At 33.9% G+C, this 24,002-nt stretch overlaps 1 protein-coding gene across 2 annotated transcripts in view; it reads right to left on the bottom strand.

The window, feature by feature from the left end:
* The window catches only part of ZDHHC17 (zinc finger DHHC-type palmitoyltransferase 17), a 91,144-nt gene that overhangs the window by 14,541 nt on the left and 52,601 nt on the right, over positions 1-24,002 (bottom strand). For both annotated transcript variants that reach the window (XM_055235962.2, XM_055235963.2), the window contains 4 exons: positions 23,577-23,739; positions 17,054-17,179; positions 12,591-12,733; positions 11,144-11,244 (listed from right to left, as the gene is read on the bottom strand). In XM_055235962.2, the coding sequence (XP_055091937.1) occupies positions 11,144-11,244; positions 12,591-12,733; positions 17,054-17,179; positions 23,577-23,739 (533 nt within the window). The remainder of the gene's footprint in view (positions 1-11,143; positions 11,245-12,590; positions 12,734-17,053; positions 17,180-23,576; positions 23,740-24,002) is intronic.

The following is a 24,002-nucleotide window of genomic DNA, read 5'->3' as shown; positions in this document are numbered from 1 at the left end:
TTAAAGATAAAACAAGTATTTACCATCAATGTTTTCACTTAAATGTTTATAGAATCATTTTTTACATTTAATTCTTTAATCTAGTTGGATGTTTTCTTGATGTCTGCTATGAAATGCAGCTCTCATTTTATTTTTAAACAAATTTATCTAACTAGGCTTTCTTTCAAAATAGAAATTCATACACTAAATTTATTTACCATAATACTCAGCAAAATGAATTAAAAACAGTAAATCAACCAAACCAAGCACCTCTCAAAATACTGGCAACAACTTCAGAAAGGAGACAGACCACATTGTATCATAAAGTTCAAAACTGAAGCCCACAAAAAGATGATGATTCTGGTGAGGCAGGCTGCCTGAGGTAGTTCCTAATCCTGCTCTACCTGTACTAGTAGTATGAAAAACTGTAGATGAGAATTCTCATCCATTTTATCCTGGCCCTTTGCTATGGACTAAATTGTGTTTCCTCACAATGCATATGTTGAATCCCTAACACCTGCAATCTGACTGCATCTGGAGATGTGGTCTTTAGGAAGCAATTAAGCTTAAATTAAGTCATAAGGGTGGGAGCCTAATCCAATAGGATTGTGGCCTTCCTTATATAAGGTAGAATGAGAGATTTCTTACTCTTTCTCCTCACCATGTGAGAACACAGCAAGAAAGTCATCATCTGCAAGCTACGAAGACCGCCCTCAGCAGAACTCAAACATGCTGGCACCCTGATCTCAAACTACCAGCCTCCAGAACTGTGAGAAAACAAATTTCTGTTGTTAAACCACCCGGTCTCTGGTATATCATTATGGCAGCTTGAACTGACTAATACACACTCCACTCCTCAGCCCCACTCAATTGGAGAAAAATAATTGAAATGGTGAGTAGATAATTTGAACAAGTCAAGAAAACCTTTCAGGAACATAAGTCCCTGAATACCACTGCATGGCTTCCACTAAGTATCAAGAAATACCAAGGCTTGTCATTAATAAGGTGACTTAACAAAATCGAGGGGATGGCTGGCAGGGGATAATTCTGACATCATTCTATCTCTAAGGCTGCGTAGAATAAAACCTCAGGAAAAACTTTCAGCAAGATCTTAAGACAGCTAAACCTAAGTTTCTGAGCAAGAATTTACAACTGAGCTCTCTTTTTCTTAGGCTGCATAAAAATGAATAGAAATTTAGCCAAACTGTAACACTGAAGGCAGTCATACGCCTTCAATATCCTTGTACCAAACAGGATAGGAAAAACTTCAAAGATTAAAATATATCAGAGAAAACATAAAAGTCTGAATATATTTGCCCAGGTCAATCACAAGCAAGATGAAAGATGAAAAGAAATGGCATAACAACTATGCTAGTGTACTTAAAAACAAAACAAAAATAATAAATCAGAAAAAATGTGCACAGCATTCACAAAGCAAATAACCCAGTATGGAAAGCAGCCGCAAATTTGGACAAAGACAAATTAAGGACAAAGGCAAATTAACCAAAGATGCTTCATAATTAAAATATAAATCCTATAAAAACTTAAACATAAGATCATAAAACAATTAGAACCAGATGAAAAGGGTGATTCTAGAAAAAAACAGACTGAGATCAAACAAAAACCATTATACAATATATGAACTAAAAACTTATAAAGATGAACACAGGGAGGACAAAAAGACAATCAGTAAATGAAGGAAAAAAAGAAAACTCAAAACAATAATTAGAGACAAAAACTGGACATGGTGGCATGTACCTATAATTCCAGCTACTCAGGAGGCTGAAGCCAGAAGATCACTTAAGCCCAGCAGTTCAAGACCAGCCTGGCCAACATAGTGAGACCTCCATCTCAAAAAATAATAATAATGATAATAAAAAAGAGTAGAGACAAAAGTATGAACACAGATGACAAAGATAATTCAACACATGGATAGTTTTAACCCAGAAGTAGTAAATACATCAAACAGAATTCAGAGATCCTAACAGAAAATTTCAGATAAAAGGAAAGAAAACCTTCATTTTTATAAATTACATATAGTATACAAATATAACCTCCATTTTAAATACTGCATCCTGAAAAGACACACTGTATATTAAGAAAATCTGAGGGACAATGATTAACATCCTCTGAAACATACTGGTTGTTTTTTAATCTCAATGGTAACAAACGTGTTCTTGAGTAAAGAGTTTTTTAATAGAGACAAGGTCTCACTCTGTCGCCCAGGCCAGAGTGCAGTGGCATAATCATATCTTACTGCAGTCTCGAACTCCTAGGCTCAAAGGGTCCTACTGCCTCAACCTCCTGAGTAGCTGGGACTATAGGCCCGCACCACCACACCCGGCTAACTTTTTTAGTTTTTGTAGACCCTGTCTCTACTAAAAATACAAAAATTAGCCGGGTGTGGTGGCGCATGCCTGTAATCCTAGCTACTTAGGAGTCTGAGGCACAAGAGCCACCTGAACCTGGGAGGCAGAGGTTGCCCTGAACCAAGATCATGCCACTGCACTCCAGCCTGGGCAACAGAGTGAAACTCTGTATCAAAAAAAAAACAAAAAAAAAACCTAAATCATTTTAAATGTGTTGCTGAGCTGCTTGTAAGAAAACCCCATGGAGACCAGAGATGATAAATAAACAAAATCTAAAGGTAAACTGGTTCAGAAATGTAGTGTCCACTCTTCAAGATTTGCTTATTCCTATATGCTATATGCTATTTGCAAGAGACATGTCCAAAATTCAAGGCCATAAATTATTTAAAGCAATACTAATTAAAATAAATAGTCATTGCTAACGCTTTTCACCATGGGTCACTACATATTGATAAAAGGTTCAATTCATTAGAAATAATTCTAAACTTACACATACTTAATAATGAAACTCCAAAATATGTAAAGCAAAAAACTGACTGAATCACAAAGAGAAACTCCTAAATATAGCAACACAGTAGAAGATTTTACCATAGGTCTCTCAGTAAATGACACTGCAAACACATAAAAATTTGGTAATGATAGTGACTTGAGCAACCTAATTAAGAAGCTTAATCTTCTGTATGGAATGCAGCTGAGGTAGCATATAAAATGTTACTTTTTAAACTTAAATGTTTCTAATAGAAAATATCAATGAAAACTAAACAAGCAGACAAAAGGAAATAAAACATACGGAAAGTGAAAATAGAAAGGATTAATAAAACCTAAAGTTGTTTCTTTGAAAAATCCAATAAAATAGATTAGAAAATAGCTCTAATTAATACCAGGAATGAGAGGGGGGCACAGCAGCTGAGTTTAAAAAAACAGAGAGAATGTGGCACATTTTAAAAGAAAAGAAAGGGACAAATCACTAAAATATATAAATATACAATTGAGTCAAACAAACTATATATTACAAAATTCTTTAACATAAAGCAAATTCCAGGTAAAATGATTTTATAATCTAATAAACATGTAGTTAATAATTTCAATTTAACCCAAACCCTTTCAAAGAACATAAAAAAAGAACAATTCTTCACCCGTTTTGAGGCTATCATGTTGATATCAAAACATAACCAAGACAATACAAAAAAATTATAAGACAATTTCATTCACAAATGTACATGCAAAACTAGTAACATATTTAATCCAGCAACGTACAGAAAAATAAGACATTATGCCCATGTTTGTTTACTCCAGGCGTGCATAAGCGGTTCAACATCAGAAAAATCTATTAATATATTATTTAATATTAAAAGCATAAAGAAAAAAACATACACAATTCACAAAAAGTTTAAAAAAAAGGGAGGGGGAGTAGAGGGAGAGGTTATTTATAAAATCCAAGTAAACACTTTATAAAATCACACTCACTGGTAAAATACTAGCCCTTTAAAGTCAATCTTTTAAAGATGATACCCTTTAAAGTCAGGAACAAAATGAGGATACTCATTCTGTGTCTATTCACAGTGTACTGAGATCCTAGCTAATATAATAAGATCACTAAAGGAGTTAAATGCTATAAAGAGTAGAAAGAAAAACAAAATTCAGTCTTTATACATGATTATCCCATGTCATATATCCAAAATACCCCAAGTCATTAGAAATAATAAAAGGCTTTAGCAAGGTTGTTGGCAATAACTAATCAGCTACATGTCTATAACCCAGACACAACAGAAATTTTAATTAAAAATAAAAAAATTCATAATTTAAAAAAATTAAAATTCTTTTAAAAATAAATCTAACAAGAGATATAAACTTCTACACAGGAAATTATATGACTTCATTCAAAAACATAAAAGGCCTAAGTATCAAAAGTAGTTACTTTCTGTAAATTAATCTACAGCTCAAATAGAATTTCAATCAAAATGGTGTAAGACTGGCTGGACATGGTAACTCATGCCTGTAATCCCAGCACTTTGGGAGGCCACAGCAGGTAGATCACTTGAGTTCAGGAGTTAAAGACCAGCTTGGCCAACATGGTAAAACCCCTTTACTACTAAAAATACAAAAATTAGCCAGGCATGGTGGTGTATTCCTGTAATTCCAACTACTTGGGAGGCTGAAGGGGGAGAATTGCTTGAACCCAGGAGGTGGAGGTGGCAGTGAGTTGAGATTGCGCCAATGCACTCCAGCCTGGGCAACACGGCAAGACTGCCAAAAAGAAAAAAGGCATAATGCTTTTCACGGAACTCAAAGAGCTTATTCTAAAAAAATCTAAATGGAAGAGCAAAAGGCCAAAAAGAGCTAAGATATTCCTGAGAAATAACAAACTTGGAAAAATTACCCTGCTCTGATATAATTTAAGAACAAAACTACAGTAATGAGATTATACAGTGTTAATATAGGCAGACAGATCAATAAACCAGAGTACCTAGGAAGTATGATGAATATCAAGGTTGAGACTGCAACTGAGTGAAGAAAAGGTGTGCTGGAACAAGGACCTCTCTAATGGGGGGAAAAAGATACTGATCCCTCCCCTCACATCCGTCTTCATTTACAGTAGTCAAATGCACATGACTGAGAATGTAAATTACAGAATATCTTTAATAACCTCAGAGAAACTCTTGTGGGAAAAAAAGATATACAAAAATATTTATAGCAATATTGTTACAATTCATGAAAAGTGGTGATTGGATAACTGAAGACAGACATTACAAAGCTTAAAGGGTATTAAAAGGAAACTGGGAGAGATACACAGAAAACAGAGAAGTCTAACAAGTAACCTACAGAAAAAAATGCTTAAGAGGAAATGCATGGGAGATAATTAATTCTGCACATTCTTGATTTTTTAATATATGTAATCATCCCAGATTCTGCACACTGTTTATATCTTTCTTGAGTTTAAAGAAGCTCAATTAACTTAAAGCCACATTGAAAAATTACTTATTTTCAGACATAAAATTTCTAATAAACTTTTGTCAATATTTCAAAAGTGTTGTCAACACAATAAGCAGTTGACTATACTGTCAGTGAATTTTAGAGTTAATTATAATAAAAACAGCATAGTCAGAGAAAAATTTTAAAAAATAAATAAAAAGCAAAAAAACAAAATCACTCATGAGTCCAATTCCTAGAGATAACCACTGCTAAAATGATACATATTCACTTCCAGCTCTTTTCCTTTGTGCATTTTAAACTTCATTCTGTAAATATAATTTAGTATTTTTTCACTTATTATATCTTAAGTATGAGCCCATCTCATTAAGGCAGGAAAGTATTTTAGTGGTTATGTAATACCATTCCATAGGTAGCGTAACTGATAAAACTCTCACCCTATTTAGGTTGGCTATTCAGGTTGTTTTCATTTTCTCCCCTACTATAAATAATACGAAGAGAAACATCCTTGTAAATAAATCTTTGGTCTTACATCTGATTATTTACTGACATATGATTAAGAGATTAAAGGGTATTTATTTTTATTTATTATTTTTTTGAGACAGAGTCTCGCTCTGTCACCCAGGCTGGAGTGCAGTGGCGCAATCTCGGCTCACTGCAAGCTCCGCATCCCCAGGTTCACGCCATTCTCCTGCCTCAGCCTCCCAAATAGCTGGGACTACAGGCGCCCGCCACCATGCCCGGCTAATTCTTTGTATTTTTAGTAGAGACGGGGTTTCACCATGTTAGCCAGGATGGTCTCAATCTCCTGACCTTGTGATCCGCCTGCCTCGGCCTCCCAATGTGCTGGGATTACAGGTGTGAGCCACCGCGCCTGGCTGATTAGAGTATTTTTAAGGATCATTCTAGAGGCTTCCAAACTGTTTTCCAGGAGGATTTATGAACTTAAAATTATATTCAGAGTATAATATAAGGACATTTGAGGATACACTGAATCAGGCCAGAAAGCTGAGTCCAACACCAAACTCTTAATAATTTCCCACCTATGTGACTTTGAGCAAGACATAACAACTTCTCAGAGCCTCAGTCTTTCCATCAGTTAGAAAACGGTATTAAGATTTGTATAGTTTTTTTAAAAATCAAATAATTATTTGGAGAACCAAGTAAAATGATATATCTGAAAAACTATAAACCAAAAAGCACCAAATAAACATATGGTGTTTTATGGGGAAATAATTATTCAAAGAATGGAACAGTAAGAACTTACTAGAACAAATAGTTTACATCAATGTAAAATTCATTACCACCATAAAAACACTTATTGAGTAACTTAATGAGCTGGGTATCATATTACGTAGGAAACCAAAATAAAGTTTATACAGTTGATCCTCACACCTCCTTGATAAAATTTATTTGTAACACCAAAATCAATATTCATGGCACTGAAAAAGTGCCATGAATTCAACGGGCATGAACAAAACTGAAAAATTTGAGTCACCCAATGTGCACAATCTCAGCTGAGGCTCTCATACTATAAACAAGTGTCCTTTACATGGTCTATTTAGGGCCACACTGTTGTGCTTTTGTGTTGACTTTGCTGTTTAAAAGGGCCCTCAAGCACAGTGCTGAAGTGCTAACATGCTCTTAAGCACAAGGAGGCTGTGATGTGCTTTACAGAAAAAATACATGTGTTAGATAAGCTTCATTGAGGAATGAGCTATAGTGCTGTTGGCTGTAAGTTCAATATTAATGAATCAACAATACATATTAAATAAGGTTTTTTAAAACAGAAACACATGTAAACAAGGTTACATAGTGATCAACTGATGATCAATAAATACTGTTGTGACCAGAGCCACATAGGAACCTAACTCTGTATTTCTCTTAGGAACAATGGTTCAGTATTTTCTAATTCAGTGCTTGCAGCAACTTTACAGAACTACTGTGAATAATGAAAAACAACTATAATTCTAGTTTTCAAAACTAGTCTAAATCAGTTTTAATTACATATGTAGCCATGAGTTGCACAAGAAAAGTGGTAAAAGCAACAGAAAGGAGCCTGAGGTCATCAGAAGTGATCCTGGACAACTGCTATTTTATCTCAAGGTACCTGAATCAGCACCATATATTATAAGCCTTGTGGCTATTTCCTGTCTAACACCCTTTGTGCCTCCATTATAACCTACTCTGTGTTCTTTTCTGTTCCCTTCCTAGAGGTTTCTTAAGCTTCTCTTACTGGCTTTAAAAAACTGGGAGAAAAACATAGTTCCAAAATCGTAGAGGGCCTAGAGATACAGCTCCTTTATAACATAAAGTATATGGTTTTCTTTTACATAATTGGTATTTAAATTAATTTGTGATTTCATCACATATTCCATGAGTACCATTTACACATACACAAATGTTCAAATAAACTGTGAGCTAGGCATGGGCTCACACTTGTAATCCCAGGGGAGTGGGATTGCCTCTGGGAGGCTGAGGCAAGAGAACCACTTGAGCCCAGGAGTTTGAGACTAGCCTGGGCAACATGGCAAAACTCAGTCTCTACAAAAATACGCAAATTAGCCAGGCATGGTGGCTTGTGCCTGTAGTCCTAGCTTCTCAGGAGGCTGAGGTGGGAGAATAACCTGAGCCTGGGAGGTTGAGGCAGCAGTGAGCCATGATTGTGCCACTGCACTCCAGCCTGGGTGTGACACAGTGAGACCATGTCTCAAAAAAAAAAAAAAAACCACAGGCTGGGCACAGTGGCTCAAGCCTGTAATCCCAGCACTTTGGAAGACCAAGGCGGGCAGATCATCAGGTCAGGAGTTCAAGACCAGTCTGGCCAACATAGTGAAACCCCGTCTCTACTAAAAATTTAAGAAATTAACCAGGTATGCTGGTGTGCACCTATAATCCCAGCTACTCGGGAGGCCGAGACAGGAGAATCATGTGAACCCGGAAGGCAGAGGTTGCAGTGAGCCAAGATCATGCCATTGCACTCTAGCCTGGGAGACAGTGCGAGACTCCATCTCAAAACAAAACAAAACAAAACCCAACACAAAAACAGACAAAAAAAACAAAAACAAAAAAATTGTGAATCCATATTTAAAATCAATTTGGCTATAAACTTAGATTTTAGAAGTTATCAGAAATGATAACGTGCACTTATTTAGCACTTTTTACGTGTCAGATATGTCCTCAGGTGTTTATTTGCTCAAGAACTTGGAGACAGTGCTACTATTATCTCTCCTTTACAGACATGTAAGAATAAAACTTGGTATTCTCATACTGCAATTCCTATTTGAAAAATTTACATGCAACTTATTCAATGTTATTTACAAAATGAAAACTATATCAATCTATTTTAAAGGCAGAAGTATTCAAATAGGGTAAGCTAGATAGACTTGATTGTTCTGGTCTTTCCTTCAAAATCTGCCTCTCATTTTCAATTCCCAGTTTTAGCTATTTTATACTATTTCCCTAGCTTTAGCTATTTTATACTAACTCTGAATAAAGGAAAAAAATGAAATTTTACTATATAATGCTCTCTAGCATTAATTTTTCATTATTTGGTAAGTTCCTGATTTTCTTGCTTCTTGCCACTTACACATGAGTACAGAAACAGTTTAACATTATTTTGAGATCTGATTCTGAGTTTTTTCCTCAAACATAAACTTTAATGTCCAATTTAGGAAACACAAAGTTAGAAAATATGTCTGGAATACTAAAGTCATTTCAGAGGTCAATGCTTATTGTAAGCTTAAAATAGATGAGGTAATGAAAACCAACAGATCTGTTTTACTTATACTAAGTGTTCCAATATGGCAATTCTAATGCTTAATAAATCCTTGAGGAACAATTGTTAAGTCAAAGTATAATAAAAGGCCAGAATTTGCTAGTGAAAACTGCCATATGGAAGAATTTCAATAGACACTTAAACTAAGAAAATATTTAAAAGTACTATACTTTCTGAAAGTAATTACATAATGCAGTAAAAATATTAAGAATTAAAAGTGTAGTTACAATTCTGTGCCTTAGGTCTCAAAAATACAATAAGCACATTTTGTGTTTCAACTAAAACACAAGACTTAATAAAAAGAATACAATATTATGCAAGGCTGTGAAACGAAACCAGGTATTAATAAATAAAATTGTTTAGAACAGTTACAAGTCACCAAAAACTGCATACCATTTAAAACATCATATACTTTTTGTAATGTTTTGAAAAATATTTAACACTTATGAAACATGTTCCTTTATTACAATAAATCAGTCTAACTTGCTGACTGAACTTTTTCTATGTAAAAATATCAAAAATTGGCATTGTCTTGCTTTCTTTATTGGCACACAGGCACAGTTACAATTTCAATTATATTAGTTTTAAAAAGTATATTAGCCAGTCGTGGTGGTGCATGCCTGTAGTCCCAGCTGCTTGGGAGGCTGAGGCAGACAGATTGCTGGAGCCCAGGAGTTCAAGCTGCAGTGAGCCATGATTGTGCCACTGCACTCCAACCTGGGGAACAGGTTAAAAAAATTAAAATTTTCTTTAAATAGGGTAAGTATACTACACTGATAATTTGCTCAAGTTAGCAAATGTGTGAAAATACAGCATTACATGCTTTTCATGAAGGCAAAAGAGATGAAACACCTTTTCATGAAGGCAAAAGAGGTGGGGAGAGAAGATTAACTCTTCTTTACCACAACAAAATAAGTAGTGGTATTAAAAAAATATTTAGAGAAAATAGTTTGATACCAACACATAAAAATCACCATTTGGTAGAAAGGCTTAAAATATGTTTGGTTAGAAAAATACAAGTTTCAATCCCAACTTGATTAGAGACTAAGACTCGGTAAGCCTAAATTTTTCTCAACTGTAAAATGGAGATGGCTGAGTCAAATGGTAGTTGTTTTTTTTTTCGAGACAAGAGTCTCACTCTGTCACCCAGGCTGGAGTGCAGTGGCGCATCTCAGCTCTCTGCAACCTCCTCCGCCTCTCGGGTTCAACCAATTCTACTGCCTCAGCCTCCCGAGTAGCTGGGACTACAGGCACGTGCCACCACACTTGGCTAATTTTTGTATTTTTAGTAGAGATGGGGTTTCACCATATTGGCCAGTCTTGTTTCAAACTCCTGACCTCGTGATCCACTCACCTCGACCTCCCAAAGTGCTGAAATTACAGGCGTGAGCTGCAGCGCCCAGCCAGTAGTTCTATCTTTCGTTCTTTGAGAAATCGCCATACTGTTTTCCATAGAGGTTGTACTCATTTACATTCCCACCAACAGCGTTCCTTTTTCTCTGCATCCTCGACATCTTGTTGCTTTTTGGCCTTTTAAAAATAGCTATTCTGACTGGTGTGAGATTGTAGTTTTAATTTGCATTTCTCTGATAGTGACGTCCAACATTTTTTCATGTTTGGCCACTTGTATGTCCTTGGAGAAATGTCTGTCTGTGTTTGTGTCCTTTACCCATTTTTTGAAATGAGGATGCTTGTTCTTTTCTCCATTACACAATATATCCCTATAACAAACCTTCACATATAACCCCTGAATCTATAAAAATAAAAAATACAGAACAAAAAGGGGGAAAAGGGGGATAACAATACTAATTTATGAAATGTCAATTAAATGAGTAGTCAAAAATGCCTTTTGAACACTCAATAAGTGATAGCTACTATTATTTATATGCTGTTATTAAAGACAGCTTTCAAAAGCAACCTATTAAATATTTAAAAACATTATTTATATTCGTTTACTAATTTTTCTCGGAACACTACTTTAATGTATTATGAATGAGTAGTTCAGTCCTAATGTCAAATTATTAAACATCTGTTCAAATAACAAACAAAATTTGTTTTAGGTATGATCTTTATAACCAAAGGATATCATTCCAAAACCAGAAGAACCACGTCACATACATCCAGAATTTGGTTGCCAAATATATCCCAAGGGGCAATGCACTATGCATTGAATGATCGAAAAAGGATCTGTAAAACACAAGTTTTATAAAATATGAGTTCTATATTTCATTGTAAAAATGAATATTTATTTAAACGAAAATGACACACATTTTGTATAGTAAGCATTGGATTCACCAGAATCCAGAGTTCAGGATGCTTAATTTTTCAGTCATCAATAAAAATTAGTTCACAGCTGAAGGACTCAGCAAGATTCTGAAGTTCCTTTTAATTCCCCCCAAATTTAAATTATATTCCACATACTTTTCAATTTCAGAATTTTAGTGCACTCCTATTCTCTTAAAGTCAATAACTGACTTTAGTATATATAGTAGCTATCATCCAGCATATTATTCACCAAAGATGTGTTAAAATTTTGACAAATGAATACAAACCAAGCTTCACATTTTTCTCTGTTTCATTATTTCTCCTTACCTATAACACTCCAGCAAAAGTTGGAGCACATCTTTTCAAGTAGAATGAACTGGCCAACTTAGTGAAACTGAAGGGTTGTGTTTTTAATACTTAAAATTGGGAAAAAATAAACATTAATCCATTTATTAAACATAAACAGAATCAACTATCCATATAGGCAGGAAGTCTTAGTGACTTCCTATTTATACCTCTTGGAGCTCCTAGAAATACTAAAATGAGATTCACTAACTAGATTTAAGCCACTCAGCATATTATAATACTAGTCATTCTCATCTCTGTGTGAATTATTTTCAGAATTCTTTTCTGAAATGCAAGTGAAAATAAGATACTAAAGGATTGGAAATTCGATGGGAAATTCTAGATCACAGACACCTGTCTGGGTTTGCTGGCTAGAGCAATGAGACTTAAGAGCAATGAGACTTAAGAATAAGAAGAAAACAGAATGATCATGATGTTTAAAGAAAAAAGAGGGAGAAAATAATCTTAAAAACTCAGCCGCCTTCCTAACTATGCTTAGACTTTACCTTGCTACTAGAAATAAAACCTCTTCCTTGCTTATTGTTTATGCCTTATTTTCTACAGGAAAATATAATTCCTATAGAAAGGCGAGCTCAAGTATTATAATTACCTAGAAATTAACAATATGTATGTTATACTTAGAGTTCAACACATTCAAATTCACTTTTACTGAAATATTTCAAATATTTCTCAAACTATGTTTTAGCATTAAAAATTATATGCTAGCTTTTATCATTAAAGTGCCTCTGAATCATTTTAATAACATAACGATGTTTAAAAAAATCTCAGATTTCACATATAGATGTTTAAATTATTTAAATAAAGATCAAATGTACAACATACAAAACATTAATTTTATACAAAAGTACAAATTATATTATTTCATGTACAGTTTAAAATATAGTTAAAAACAACACACTTACTTTGAAAGAAACTGTACTGTAGCCCAAACACCACCATACATTAGCCCTTTAATGAGCCAAGAATCAATATTTAGGTCTGCTATAAACCCAACCAGCCAAATAACTAGGAAAGGAGTTCCTAACATTACTTTCTGCCGAAATTCCTGTATAGAAACAAAAAATTAGAAAGTTTTTGCATGTTTCTAGCAATCTCAATCTGAATCATTGTTACCTTTGTGAAGGCATGCAACAGCGGGTGAAATTCATTCATTCAAATTTGCATGCTATGTATCAGTACTATTCAAGATGCTGGTGTCTGTCTTCTGGAGACAGGCATTGAACAATTTTAAGTAACTGCTAAACTCGTGGAAAATAAGAACAGAAGTTATAGCAGTGGGTTCTATATGGTTAAATACAGAAGACAGTACTACCTGCTTAACACATAAACTGGCTAGCAAACAGTTCATGAAAAATACCACCCCTTTTTAACAGGGGCACTGATAACCAGGGAGACAAGGACAACTAGAATGACTGATAGTATAAGAATTATATCACATAAGGAAACCTGAAGATGCTTGCCTGGAGTAGACATTTCAAATGATAAATAGCATATTAAAATCTTAAAATGAGATAAAGAATAAATGCAAACAATCCATAGGCTCCTAGAGTTCACTGAATGAAAAGATGTGTCTCTGGACAAAGATCAAGGCAGAGTGCTCAATACTCCAAAGGTATTTCCATTTCATTTCTGTACTGGTCTGGTTGTTAGAAAGTCCATACTTGTAAGTATAAAACCTACATAACTCCTCGTAACTTCTATCACAATTTTATCTTTATAGCAACCAAAGAAAGTCTACAGCCTCTTCCATGTAAGAGCCCTTCACAAACTTATAGCCAGTTATCAAGTCTCTGTTCAGTTACCTTAGGTCACAAAACTAAGATATTCAAGGCAGGGCATGGTGGCTCATGCCTTTAATCCCAACACTTTGGGAGGCCTAAATGAGAGAATCGCTTGAGCCCAGGAGTTGTAGGGCAGCCTGGGCAACATGGCAAAAACATGTCTCTACAAAAAATACAAAAATTATCTGGGCATGGTAGCACGCACCTGTACCGTAGTCCCAGCTACTTGGGAGCCTGAGGTGGGCGGATCACCTGAGCCCAGGGAAGTCAAGGGTCAAGGCTGCCGTGAGCCTGGGCAACAAAATGAAACCCTGTCACACACACCGAAAGAAAAAAAAAAAAAACCAGCTGTGGTCTAACAAAGCAGAGTATGAACATTACTTTCCTTACTGAATATTTATCTTTCTAAAAGCTAAGGTTATATTACACATTTTTAGCACCCCTTTCATTCTATCGGCTTCCACTGAAATAAGTGGGATTTTTTTTTCCATATAAATGACCATGTCTTCCCCAATTTGACCACTGTAATTCATTTTCTGAACTAAATGTGTAATTTTCACTTAGAGTAATAATTAAACATCAATTTCAGGCTTTAATTTTATGCTGTAGCAAAAAAACTAATCCAATTCTTTTTTCTAATAAGTATGAACTTTATATCAAGACATTAGAGAAGATTTACTACTCAGGAGAGAGTGTATGGGTACATAAAATGGTACTATAAAAATATAATGGTGATGCGCTGCTATGTGAGAAATCTGTTTTCTCCTATATTTTATTAGGAAAATATTCAACTATATAGTAAATTTGAAAGAATTATATAGTGAAGTCTATCCACCACCTAGATTCAGAAGCCTCTTTTTAAATTAAACTTCTTACTTTGGAATAATTATAGATTCACACGCAGTTGTAATAAATAATACAGATAGATCCTAAATATCCTTTGTCCCCCAATGGTAACATCTAGCATATCACAGTAGCATATCACAACAATGGTAACAGTAGCATATCACAACCAGGAAACTAACCTTGATATAGTCCAGATACAGAATATTTCCACTACTTAAAAGGATTCCTCATATTGCCCTTTTATAGCCAACTTCCCTCCTACTCCCAAATCCCCTCTAAAGACTAATTTAAAGATGCCCCTCCAACTTATTAAGAAGTCCGTAAATATGCCTGTCTAAAATCCTTTTACTTAAAAAAATCTAAGATATTTTTAAATTGTTTTCTAAAAAGATTGTCCCCCTTTATTTTTTTTTGGAGACAAGGTCTCACTCAGTCACCCAGGCTGGAGTGCAGTGGCATGATCTTGGCTCACTGCAGCCTCAACCTTCCGAGCTCAACAAATCCTCCTGCCTCTGCCTCCCTAGTAGCTGGGACTACAGGCGCACTACCACGCCTGGCTAAAGATTCCCTCTTTATCTGTCTACCAGCACTATTCAAAAATATTTTCCCCCTTTTGGAATGACATTTTTATTTTTAAGGGAATGACTTCTTAAAATAAAACACTATTGAGTCCTAGGTGTCACTATTTTCTTTTTTAGTTTTAAATATAAAACACACTTCATAGGCTAGCAAATCAAAACATGTTAATGACTGAAACTTTTCCAATGTGACATGGAAAAAGAGAGAACAGTCTACATAATTATAGATGCTTCATCTCACAGGTCCCCTAATCATCATAATTTTTAAATATATGATGGTTACTTTCAACCTTTAAAGATCACTCTCCCAATCATCATAGGTTTTTAAAAGTAACCTTTATAAAAATTTTAATATATTTAAAGCTACTAATGAAAAAAAAACAGGAAAGAAACTCCATTTCTGAACTGACCACAATGGTATACAAATGTTAAAATTGCACTAAACTTTTAATGAAGTTCTCTTTTTTAAAAAATCATATCCAAACACATAAACCTGATGTATAGTTTAATAATGCTATAAATAACTTTACGTATTAATGCAACATCTAAAATTTGTAAGTCATTTATGACTATATGTGTGTCTGTATATATATATATATATAATGAAACTTCAAAATATTCACATTCAACAAAACGAAAGCGCCAATATTGTGGGATTTTCCAAAGTAACACAAGATATTTTTATTACTAGCCTAATTATCATAAGACAGCCATTTTTCACTCTGTTGAGCAAAACTGCTCTAAATCCTAGAAAACTGAGCAACACAAAATAAATGATTTTCTATATCATATCTAATAATTAAATAGAAGAGTTAACATGGCATGCAAAAATTGTTCATTATTCTCGGCTTATAGGGCTGAAAACAGCCAAGTTTATAAACTATGAATCTAATTCTTCTAAGTAATGGACCAGTAGACTTTTCAACTGATCAAAGGAGTCCAAACTCCTATAAATAAAGGAGGCACTGCTTTCAAGGGTGCTTCTCTTTATCCTAAATTTGTCTTTTTGCCTTGGTAACAGATAGATCAATATTAACTTTAAATAATCAACACTGCCACTAGAACAGCCTAAACATGATATACAAAAGATGGTACTCAAGACTTAATGCCACTCAAGTTGTGATTACTGACAAGTTAGCAGACATCTTGACAATTATTTAGGTACATAAAGAAACTCTAAGGCAATTAGCTTCTTTTTTGTGGGAAATAAGATTGTACAGAACCTAGACCCCCTCTCTGGGGGAAAATATTCTAAGTTTTAGTATCATATTATTATAATTAGGCAACTGAGCCAACAGTCATACAATTTAAAACTGAAGGTATATGGATGATCTAAAATGAGTTTTCCATAGAAAAGTCAAGAATATAAGTTCTCTCTCTGAAAAAAGGTATACAACATACCACAAAAGAATGCAAAGCTCAAGTCAAGAGCTGGAGTTTTGAGTAGTTTAAAAAGATATGTATTAGAACTAAGTTATTTCACAATTTATTATCATACTAACAAATGAGCATTCACTAGAAAAACCTTTATTTTTATCTATTACTTAACAAACGCCAGTTGAATCAATGAACCAAAATTTACACGAGAAGCTGATGGAGATTTAAATAATTTCATATATACACATCCTTCTTAATTATTAGACAGCCCCAAAAGGTCACCAACCACGTAGGTAAGAGCCCTTGGAAACTTTGTTATTTACCTTCATTTATTCTGAGTATAATAATATCTTAAAAATTGCATTGAGAAATGACAAAATTAAAGGCTGTAAATACTCATGCTAAGTAAGTGTGCCTAAGAATCCTACTTAAAAAATTATATATCGAAAATCTTCAGCCGGGTGCGGTGGCTCATGCCTGTATTCCCAGCACTTTGGGAGGCCGAGGTGGGAGGATCACCTGAAGTCAGGTGAAGTCACCTGAAGTCACCATGGCCAACATGGTGAAACCCCCCGTCTGTACTAAAAAAATACAAAAATTAGCTGGGCATGGTGATGGGCACCTGTAATCCCAACTACTCAGGAGGCTGAGGCACAAGAATCACTTTAAACCGAGAGGCAGGGGTTGCAGTGAGCCAAAATCTTGCCACTGCACTCCAGCCTGGGCAACAAGAGCGAAACTCCGTCTCTCAAAAAAAAAAAAAATCTTCAGTTATGAGTTTACCTTATCAGCTTTCAGCTTTCTAAGGAAGGACGGATTGTCATATCCTTTTGCTTGCCTTGCCTCTTGTAAGTGGTTGATCATCCACACATTTTTTCTCTGTTTTGCCAAATCAAGCGCTGATTCGCCCTGATAATATAAATAGAAGAAATTCCTATTAAAAGTTTAAAAGCAGGCTATCTTAGTTACCTTTAAAGAACTTCTATAAAAATTAATTTACTGCCCTATTAACGTTGTTTTGACATTGTGTAAATTAGTAAAAATACCTGCATCATTACATATTTCTTATTATGCTTTCCCAAAGAATAATCACAAAATGTATTTTCTCGTCATATTCTGTAGATTTTATTTTTGCCTGCATTTTGACGTATTAGACAGCAAATCAAAAAGTAGGTATTTTAGTACCTGCTGGATCAGAGGCTATCACTAAGTTTATCAGTTATTTCATATTCTTTAAAAATTTCATTAGTAATAGTTATTGCTACAAAACACCTTGCTATATTATCAAGTTGCCAGAAATCTCTCAGTTTTATTTCAACAATGATAAGAGTCTTCAGAAGAGAATAGGAAAGAAAACGAAAAGTCAGTCTCTACTTCTACCACTATTGTACTGGCATGCTTGATTTATATTCGTTCACCCATCCACAAGTTTCCAAAGTAAATGAGAAATTATTTTAAAAAATAGCAAATTCAAGTTATGAATTTGTATCTCCCTTTAACCCTAAGAAACAGAATGCCAGGGAATTTACATGATAGGAATAAAATGTATCAAAGTAAGAAACAAATAAGTATTCCCAATTTTAGGTCTATGCTTCTTTTTGCCTTAACTAATTTAAAATTTAAAATCTTACTTCTCCTTTTGCAAATTAGTCAGACACCTACATTTCCATTCTATTTAATGTGTTCCACTATTTATCTACTTCTTCAAATAAAAATGCAAAACTTTAAATGCTTACCAAAGTTTCAAGAATGTAAAGATGAATATTCAAAATTACTTTTAAAAAGTAAAAAACACCGAAATTTTAATTCCAAAAACAAGGTCAAAAAGAATAAAGCAATAAAGAGCCTGGGGGTGCCTTATTTATGAGGGATGATTACTTATTAAGTATAGAGTTTATTTAATATTATAAAATAAAAATAAACAACAAAATAAAACACACCACTGCCACCAACAGCAACAACTATTACAAAACAACAATAACAACAAAAAGCCCAACCAATCCTTTAAAGATCAATGGTATTTAATAAGAAATGGGCTAATCTAGGAGTCTTCCACAAATAGGGATATTTACTTTAAAATAGTGCCTTACCTATTCCAAAATTCCATCACCTAAGTTGTCAGAACCAGCTAATTAATCCAAACTATAAAGATTACCTGAATAAAAGCAATCCCTTGGGTAACAACTCCCCGGGAATATCCTGCAGTTGCCTCGGTCCAGCTGAGCATCCCTTCCACTAGAGGGCCATGTGACACCTAAGGATTGCCTAGACAAAAAGATTGAGGGAGCTTTAAAATATCTTTTAACTACTCCTCTAGTCATCTAACTATTTTTGTATAGTTCTTTTATTCAGCTGGTAAAATAAACACTCAATTCATTTAAAGAAGTATATTAAAACCAGGGTTCTGAGTTAAGTCTATATTTATTTGATCACTCCATGTCTCAGCCAAAATAATAAATAATACTAACAATAGCAACAACAGCAAGAATCTACATGGAGTAATTATAGACTATGTAACTGTTAATAAAAGAAATCACTCAAAGGTTTTGGTCAGATAAACATTATGGTTGGGGGTAAGATCACTCAACATTTCACCTACGTAAGGTTGAATTTCATTGTCAAAATTTAAAACAATTTTTCTTTGGAGACCATTTAGGTCAGGTATTTAAGAGGTAATACAAAACTATTTTCTAAAAACAGTTTCTTACCTAATTTCAAGAGGTCTTTCAATACATTAATGAACAGAGCTCAGTAATTTTATATTCTGTATAAGCTAAAAACTATGTCCTTTGATAATTTTAGAAAGAAAAGATTATAACTGCTTGGGCAGCACTCAGAGATTAACTGTTCCTTCCAAACTCAATTCATCTAAATTTATCAGTATAACCAAAAACATATGCTAAGGATTATTATTTTTTTAATCACAAATGAGATACTACCACAAAAGGGCTTACTGGGTAGGCCATAATTGTGTTTTGTTTTTTATTCTTAGTATTCCAAATCATTTGTTTCCCCTGTTGTTGCTTTACAAGAACAGATTTAAATCTATTTCATGTAGCTATTATTATCTAGGGGCTTGGTTCTTAAATTCTTTTGAGTCTTTTCTGATGACAGCCACTTTTCTTCTTCCCAGAAAAATGCTGATACAAGTAACTTTTTTTCAACAATTTCAGGGGTCCGTGGACCCACACCTCCTGCAACCAGTCTACTGGGGGGACTCCAGATAAAAAAACCTAGGGTATACAGCTATTCCTGATCCTTCTAAAGATGAAAACAGCAATTTTAAAGTTACCTATCATTTAGTATAGTCTTTTTTTTTTTTTTTTTTTAAGACGGAGTTTCACTCTTGTTGCCCAGGCTGGAGTGCAATGGCACGATCTTGGTTTACCACAACCTCCACCTCTCAGGTTCAAGCAACTCTCCTGCCTCAGCCTCTCGAGTAGCTGGGATTACAGACATGCACCACCACGCCCAGCTAATTTTGTATTTTTAGTAAAGATGGGGTTTCTCCATGTTCAAGCTGGTCTCAAACTCCTGACCTCAGGTGATCTGCCCGCCTCGGCCTCCCAAAGTGCTGGGATTACAGGCGTGAGCCACAGTGCCCGGCCTCATTTAGTATAAATTGTCTTTAAAGTAAGTTCTATCTTGTTTTGATAAAGGAACATTTGTTTATACATGAAAAGAACTGAGTAACTAATATGTGAAGGTAAATCTCTAGTTAATATAAAGAAAGATTTCTAAGAAACTTAATCATATATAGAAAATAGGTATTTTAGGGAAAGGGGATCTTATAGAATTATTATAACACAAAGCATAATTTTTCATATTCTTTGAAAAATATAACTTTTTATAGCTATTAAAGCCATAGCCAGATTTGCAGGCTGCATCTTATTGTTATAATCCATTATATCAACAAGATTCTTTCTTAAAAATGGAAAAAGTATAGGTATAAATAAATTTGGTTAGATTCCTGGACAAATATTCTAGGTATTTTTTTAAATAAATGTTTCCTTTTCAAAATTGGCAGCAATTTAAGTTTACTTAATTAGCTTAATAGTTCACACGGCTAAGACACCACTTCAAATTAAATATTACCAAACAGAACCAATTCCTATCACCTTCACCCCAAAAAGTACTTCTCCTTCAGTCTTCACAATCTCAACATATGATATCACAAGATGCTCAGTTACCCAAAACAAAACCTAAGTCATCAATGGTGGTTTCTTTTATCCTCATACCTAATCTACTTTCTTATTTCTACTTTAAAATATCCTCTCCAAATCCAGTCATTTCTCTCTACCTCTACTCCTCTGATCCTAGGCTAAGCTAACATTATCACTTGTCTGATTTATTGCAACAGCCTAACTGATCTCCATCTTTTCCATTTTCTTAACTCTTCAATGCATTCTCCATACATCAACCAAAGTAATGTTTAAAAAATATTTAAAACAAAAAGCAGATCATATAATCAGCCTACATAAATCCTTTCAACTGTTTCCCATGACTGAGAATACAATTAAAGCTCTTTATTATCGCACTGCATGATACAGCACCTGCCTTTCTCAAGTGACTTCACCATCTTGCTCACTGTACTCTGGCCACACTGTCCTTATTTCTGCACCTCAAATATGGCAATCTTACTCCTATTTAGGACCTTGCACTTGCATGTTCCTGTACATGGAAAGTTTTTTCCCACGTATCTCTGTATAACTGATCCCTTCTCATTACATAATTCTGAAAGCAAATGTCATCTCCTCAGAGGCATTCCCAAATCACTCTCACCAGATGTGGTCCTTCCATCCCAGTCATTCTATCACATTTGCCTTTTATTGTTATTCACTTACTGGCTGTTTCCTCAATAGAATATACATTCTGAAAGAATAGGGACCTTATCTGTCTTGAACAATGTGACTCCCCACCACCCACCATTGAACAAGAATTTGCTGAATGAATAAATACATGGTTTCTATTAGAAGGTGATAAGACTTAAGAATGTTGGGAATGCCTCTGAGGCAGATCCCCATTTTTAAAAAAAAGGCATTTGATACTCATTTCATCTTTTTAATTACATACAAAGTGCATTTTAAAACAAAAATCTACTTTGTCACCAGTGTAGATACAGGTAATTTTTCCCCTGAAAGTAGAAATGCTCCCTGAGCAAATACAATAATTCCCTAGACTTTATTTTCTTTAGAAGTACCATCACTCCAGAAGCTACCAGGGAATTACATGAAAAAAATTTTTTGTCAATAGCCAACCTCGATTACATGTGACAGATAAAGTTAAACCATTAATAAAAAGAAAATAACTAGAAAAAAAATAAATGAATTTAAAAGCTCTAAGGCACAATAATTAGCTCAATTATAGACAATGTAATGTAGACTCTGGAAAGTATTCGCATGAACTACAATAACAGTTAAGGAAGCTACATTCTATTTCATTGTTTCTTGGTACCAAATAACTCTTGTGCCTGAACGTATAAAACATTAAAAATACAAAGTTCAAAATCATTTAAATAATTTTAAATATCTCTACTCTTATCATTAACTTTCTGTTGAAATTTGCTGTAGATTTTTCCTTTTACTAAGAGTAATTTAAAAGTTTATGCAATGGCTAATGAGAAGTACAAGTCTTCATTATTTACTTGAAAAGACATTGAATTTAAAAACATACCTCAAATCCCAATGACTGTGACTGAATTTAACCTAATTTTATATGAACAGAAAATATACTTTTAAAAGCTCTAAAAATATACACTACTAGTTTCAAACTCCAGAATTGTGTAGTCATCTTACTGTCATAATTCTTCGGTATTACTATAATTTCAGTATACTGATATGGCTATTGGCAGAAGGTCTACAGAGTCTTACTATTTGTCAAACTAAAATTAATCCTGTTTTTTCAATAATACTAAGTATCTTTAAATGTATTCCTTGTGCCTGATCACCTTAGGAATGGCTGTCTGGTAGCAAAGATAAAAAAAGTAGTAACACTCTTAATTCAGATAATAAAACATGAGGTAATCTCACATAATTTTCTTTTAAGTATATTGATCAGGTTTAGTCAAACTTCTCTTTTCTTAACCTTCAGACCTGGGGTCAGCTAATTTACTCATTCCAGTGTTATAAACTTTTAAGAGCATCCTATTTAAAAACATTTAAAAAGCCAACATTTCTCTCTATAATTTCTGAAGTGGCAGAGGTATCCTAGCAGTCATGAAAACTACCTTAGGTAAAACTCAAGACTACATAAATCTTCGTTTACTCAGTCAATAAACACCTAGAGTGCCCATCGCATATCTGGCACTACGATATGCTGACTTTCTTCTTTCCCTATGTTTAGTGGCAGATACAGAACTGTTCTGATCACTTTTGTTAGGGACAAGAAGACTTGTAATTTTTTTAGAAGAAAGAAAATTATATATGATTTTATCAATATCTTATGGTTTCCAATATTAATTTACTTTTAACTAAATGTTTGTAATTAGACTATTTCTAAAAATTGATAAGCTTAACAAATTATGCTCCATAAAACTAGCCTAAGTTATATTATTTTAGTAGTTTATCCTTCTCCTCTTAAAGTAACTGAATCAAAGAAGAACAAACTATTCACTGGAACATAAACAACAACCTGATCCAGCAGGAGATAACCTACTTTTTGATTGGTCATTTCAGATTAGTATGTGTCTTGAACCCCCTTCATATTTAATTAGCACATATCTCTTAGAAATTTAAGAAACATAACTCAGAAAATACTATAAATTATAGCCAAAATTAAAGAACATTTGTCAATGGGTATAGTTACATATGAATGCATATTATTAAAAGATGTTTAAAGTAATTTCACAGAACGAGTTCGTTGCTGAAAGACATGGTGGATCCTGAGGCTTTAAAAATGAAAAGAAATAACCAAAATTTGAGACTAGCAATAGAATCTTACTGCATGTATTAATAAAATGTTTACTGATTTCTAAATGTTTAGAATGCAAATGTTAATTGTGCTTGGCTCTTAAATAATATTGTAACTTTTCCTGGATTAGTCCACCATGGTGGGGTGGGGGTCCTCCTATAAACACCATAAAGGCATTTATCAAACTTAAATCTCTTGATCTTTAAAAAAATAAGACAATAAAATAACCAAGTCAAAGAATTATTAAAATGTATTATGCATAATGTGGTTTAACTGTAAACCTGTATTGAAGAAGTTTCTTTCAACTCTGACAGTCTACGAAAAACTTGTTATATTACAGAATTCATATATTAGTAGCCACATTTCATACAGTATTATCAATATAGAATATTTTTACCTTGATATTCTGGGCATCAACATTAGCTCCAGCTTCCAGAAGAAGGCTAATGACTGTGGTATTCCCTGCTAGCACTGCCCAATGCAGAGCAGTGTTTTTGTGATACTTGTCACCAAGGTTAACTGAAACATTGAATGTTAAAAGCAATCTAGTTGGATCCACACTGAAAAGGAAAAAAAAAAAACAAACAAACAACAACAACAACCCTAATTTCAATTATAGAAATCATTACAAATACTAAACTGATTATGCTTACAGTAGCATTCCATTTTGGAATACTTCTAACCTATTCAACAACTTTAAAATCAATGAGACAATATTCTAATATGAAGTATTGAGTATGTATGACACATATAAAGTAATATATTAATAGTTTCAGGGGATAAGCAGCTTGGTCCTGATATTTTCTATTTTTGACCTAGAAAT

This window comes from Symphalangus syndactylus, chromosome 13 (assembly GCF_028878055.3).
Source record: "Symphalangus syndactylus isolate Jambi chromosome 13, NHGRI_mSymSyn1-v2.1_pri, whole genome shotgun sequence".
NCBI classification, from domain to species: Eukaryota; Metazoa; Chordata; class Mammalia; order Primates; family Hylobatidae; genus Symphalangus; species Symphalangus syndactylus.
Note: the sequence above shows the minus strand (reverse complement) of the source record. Positions and strands in the feature narration are given on the sequence as shown.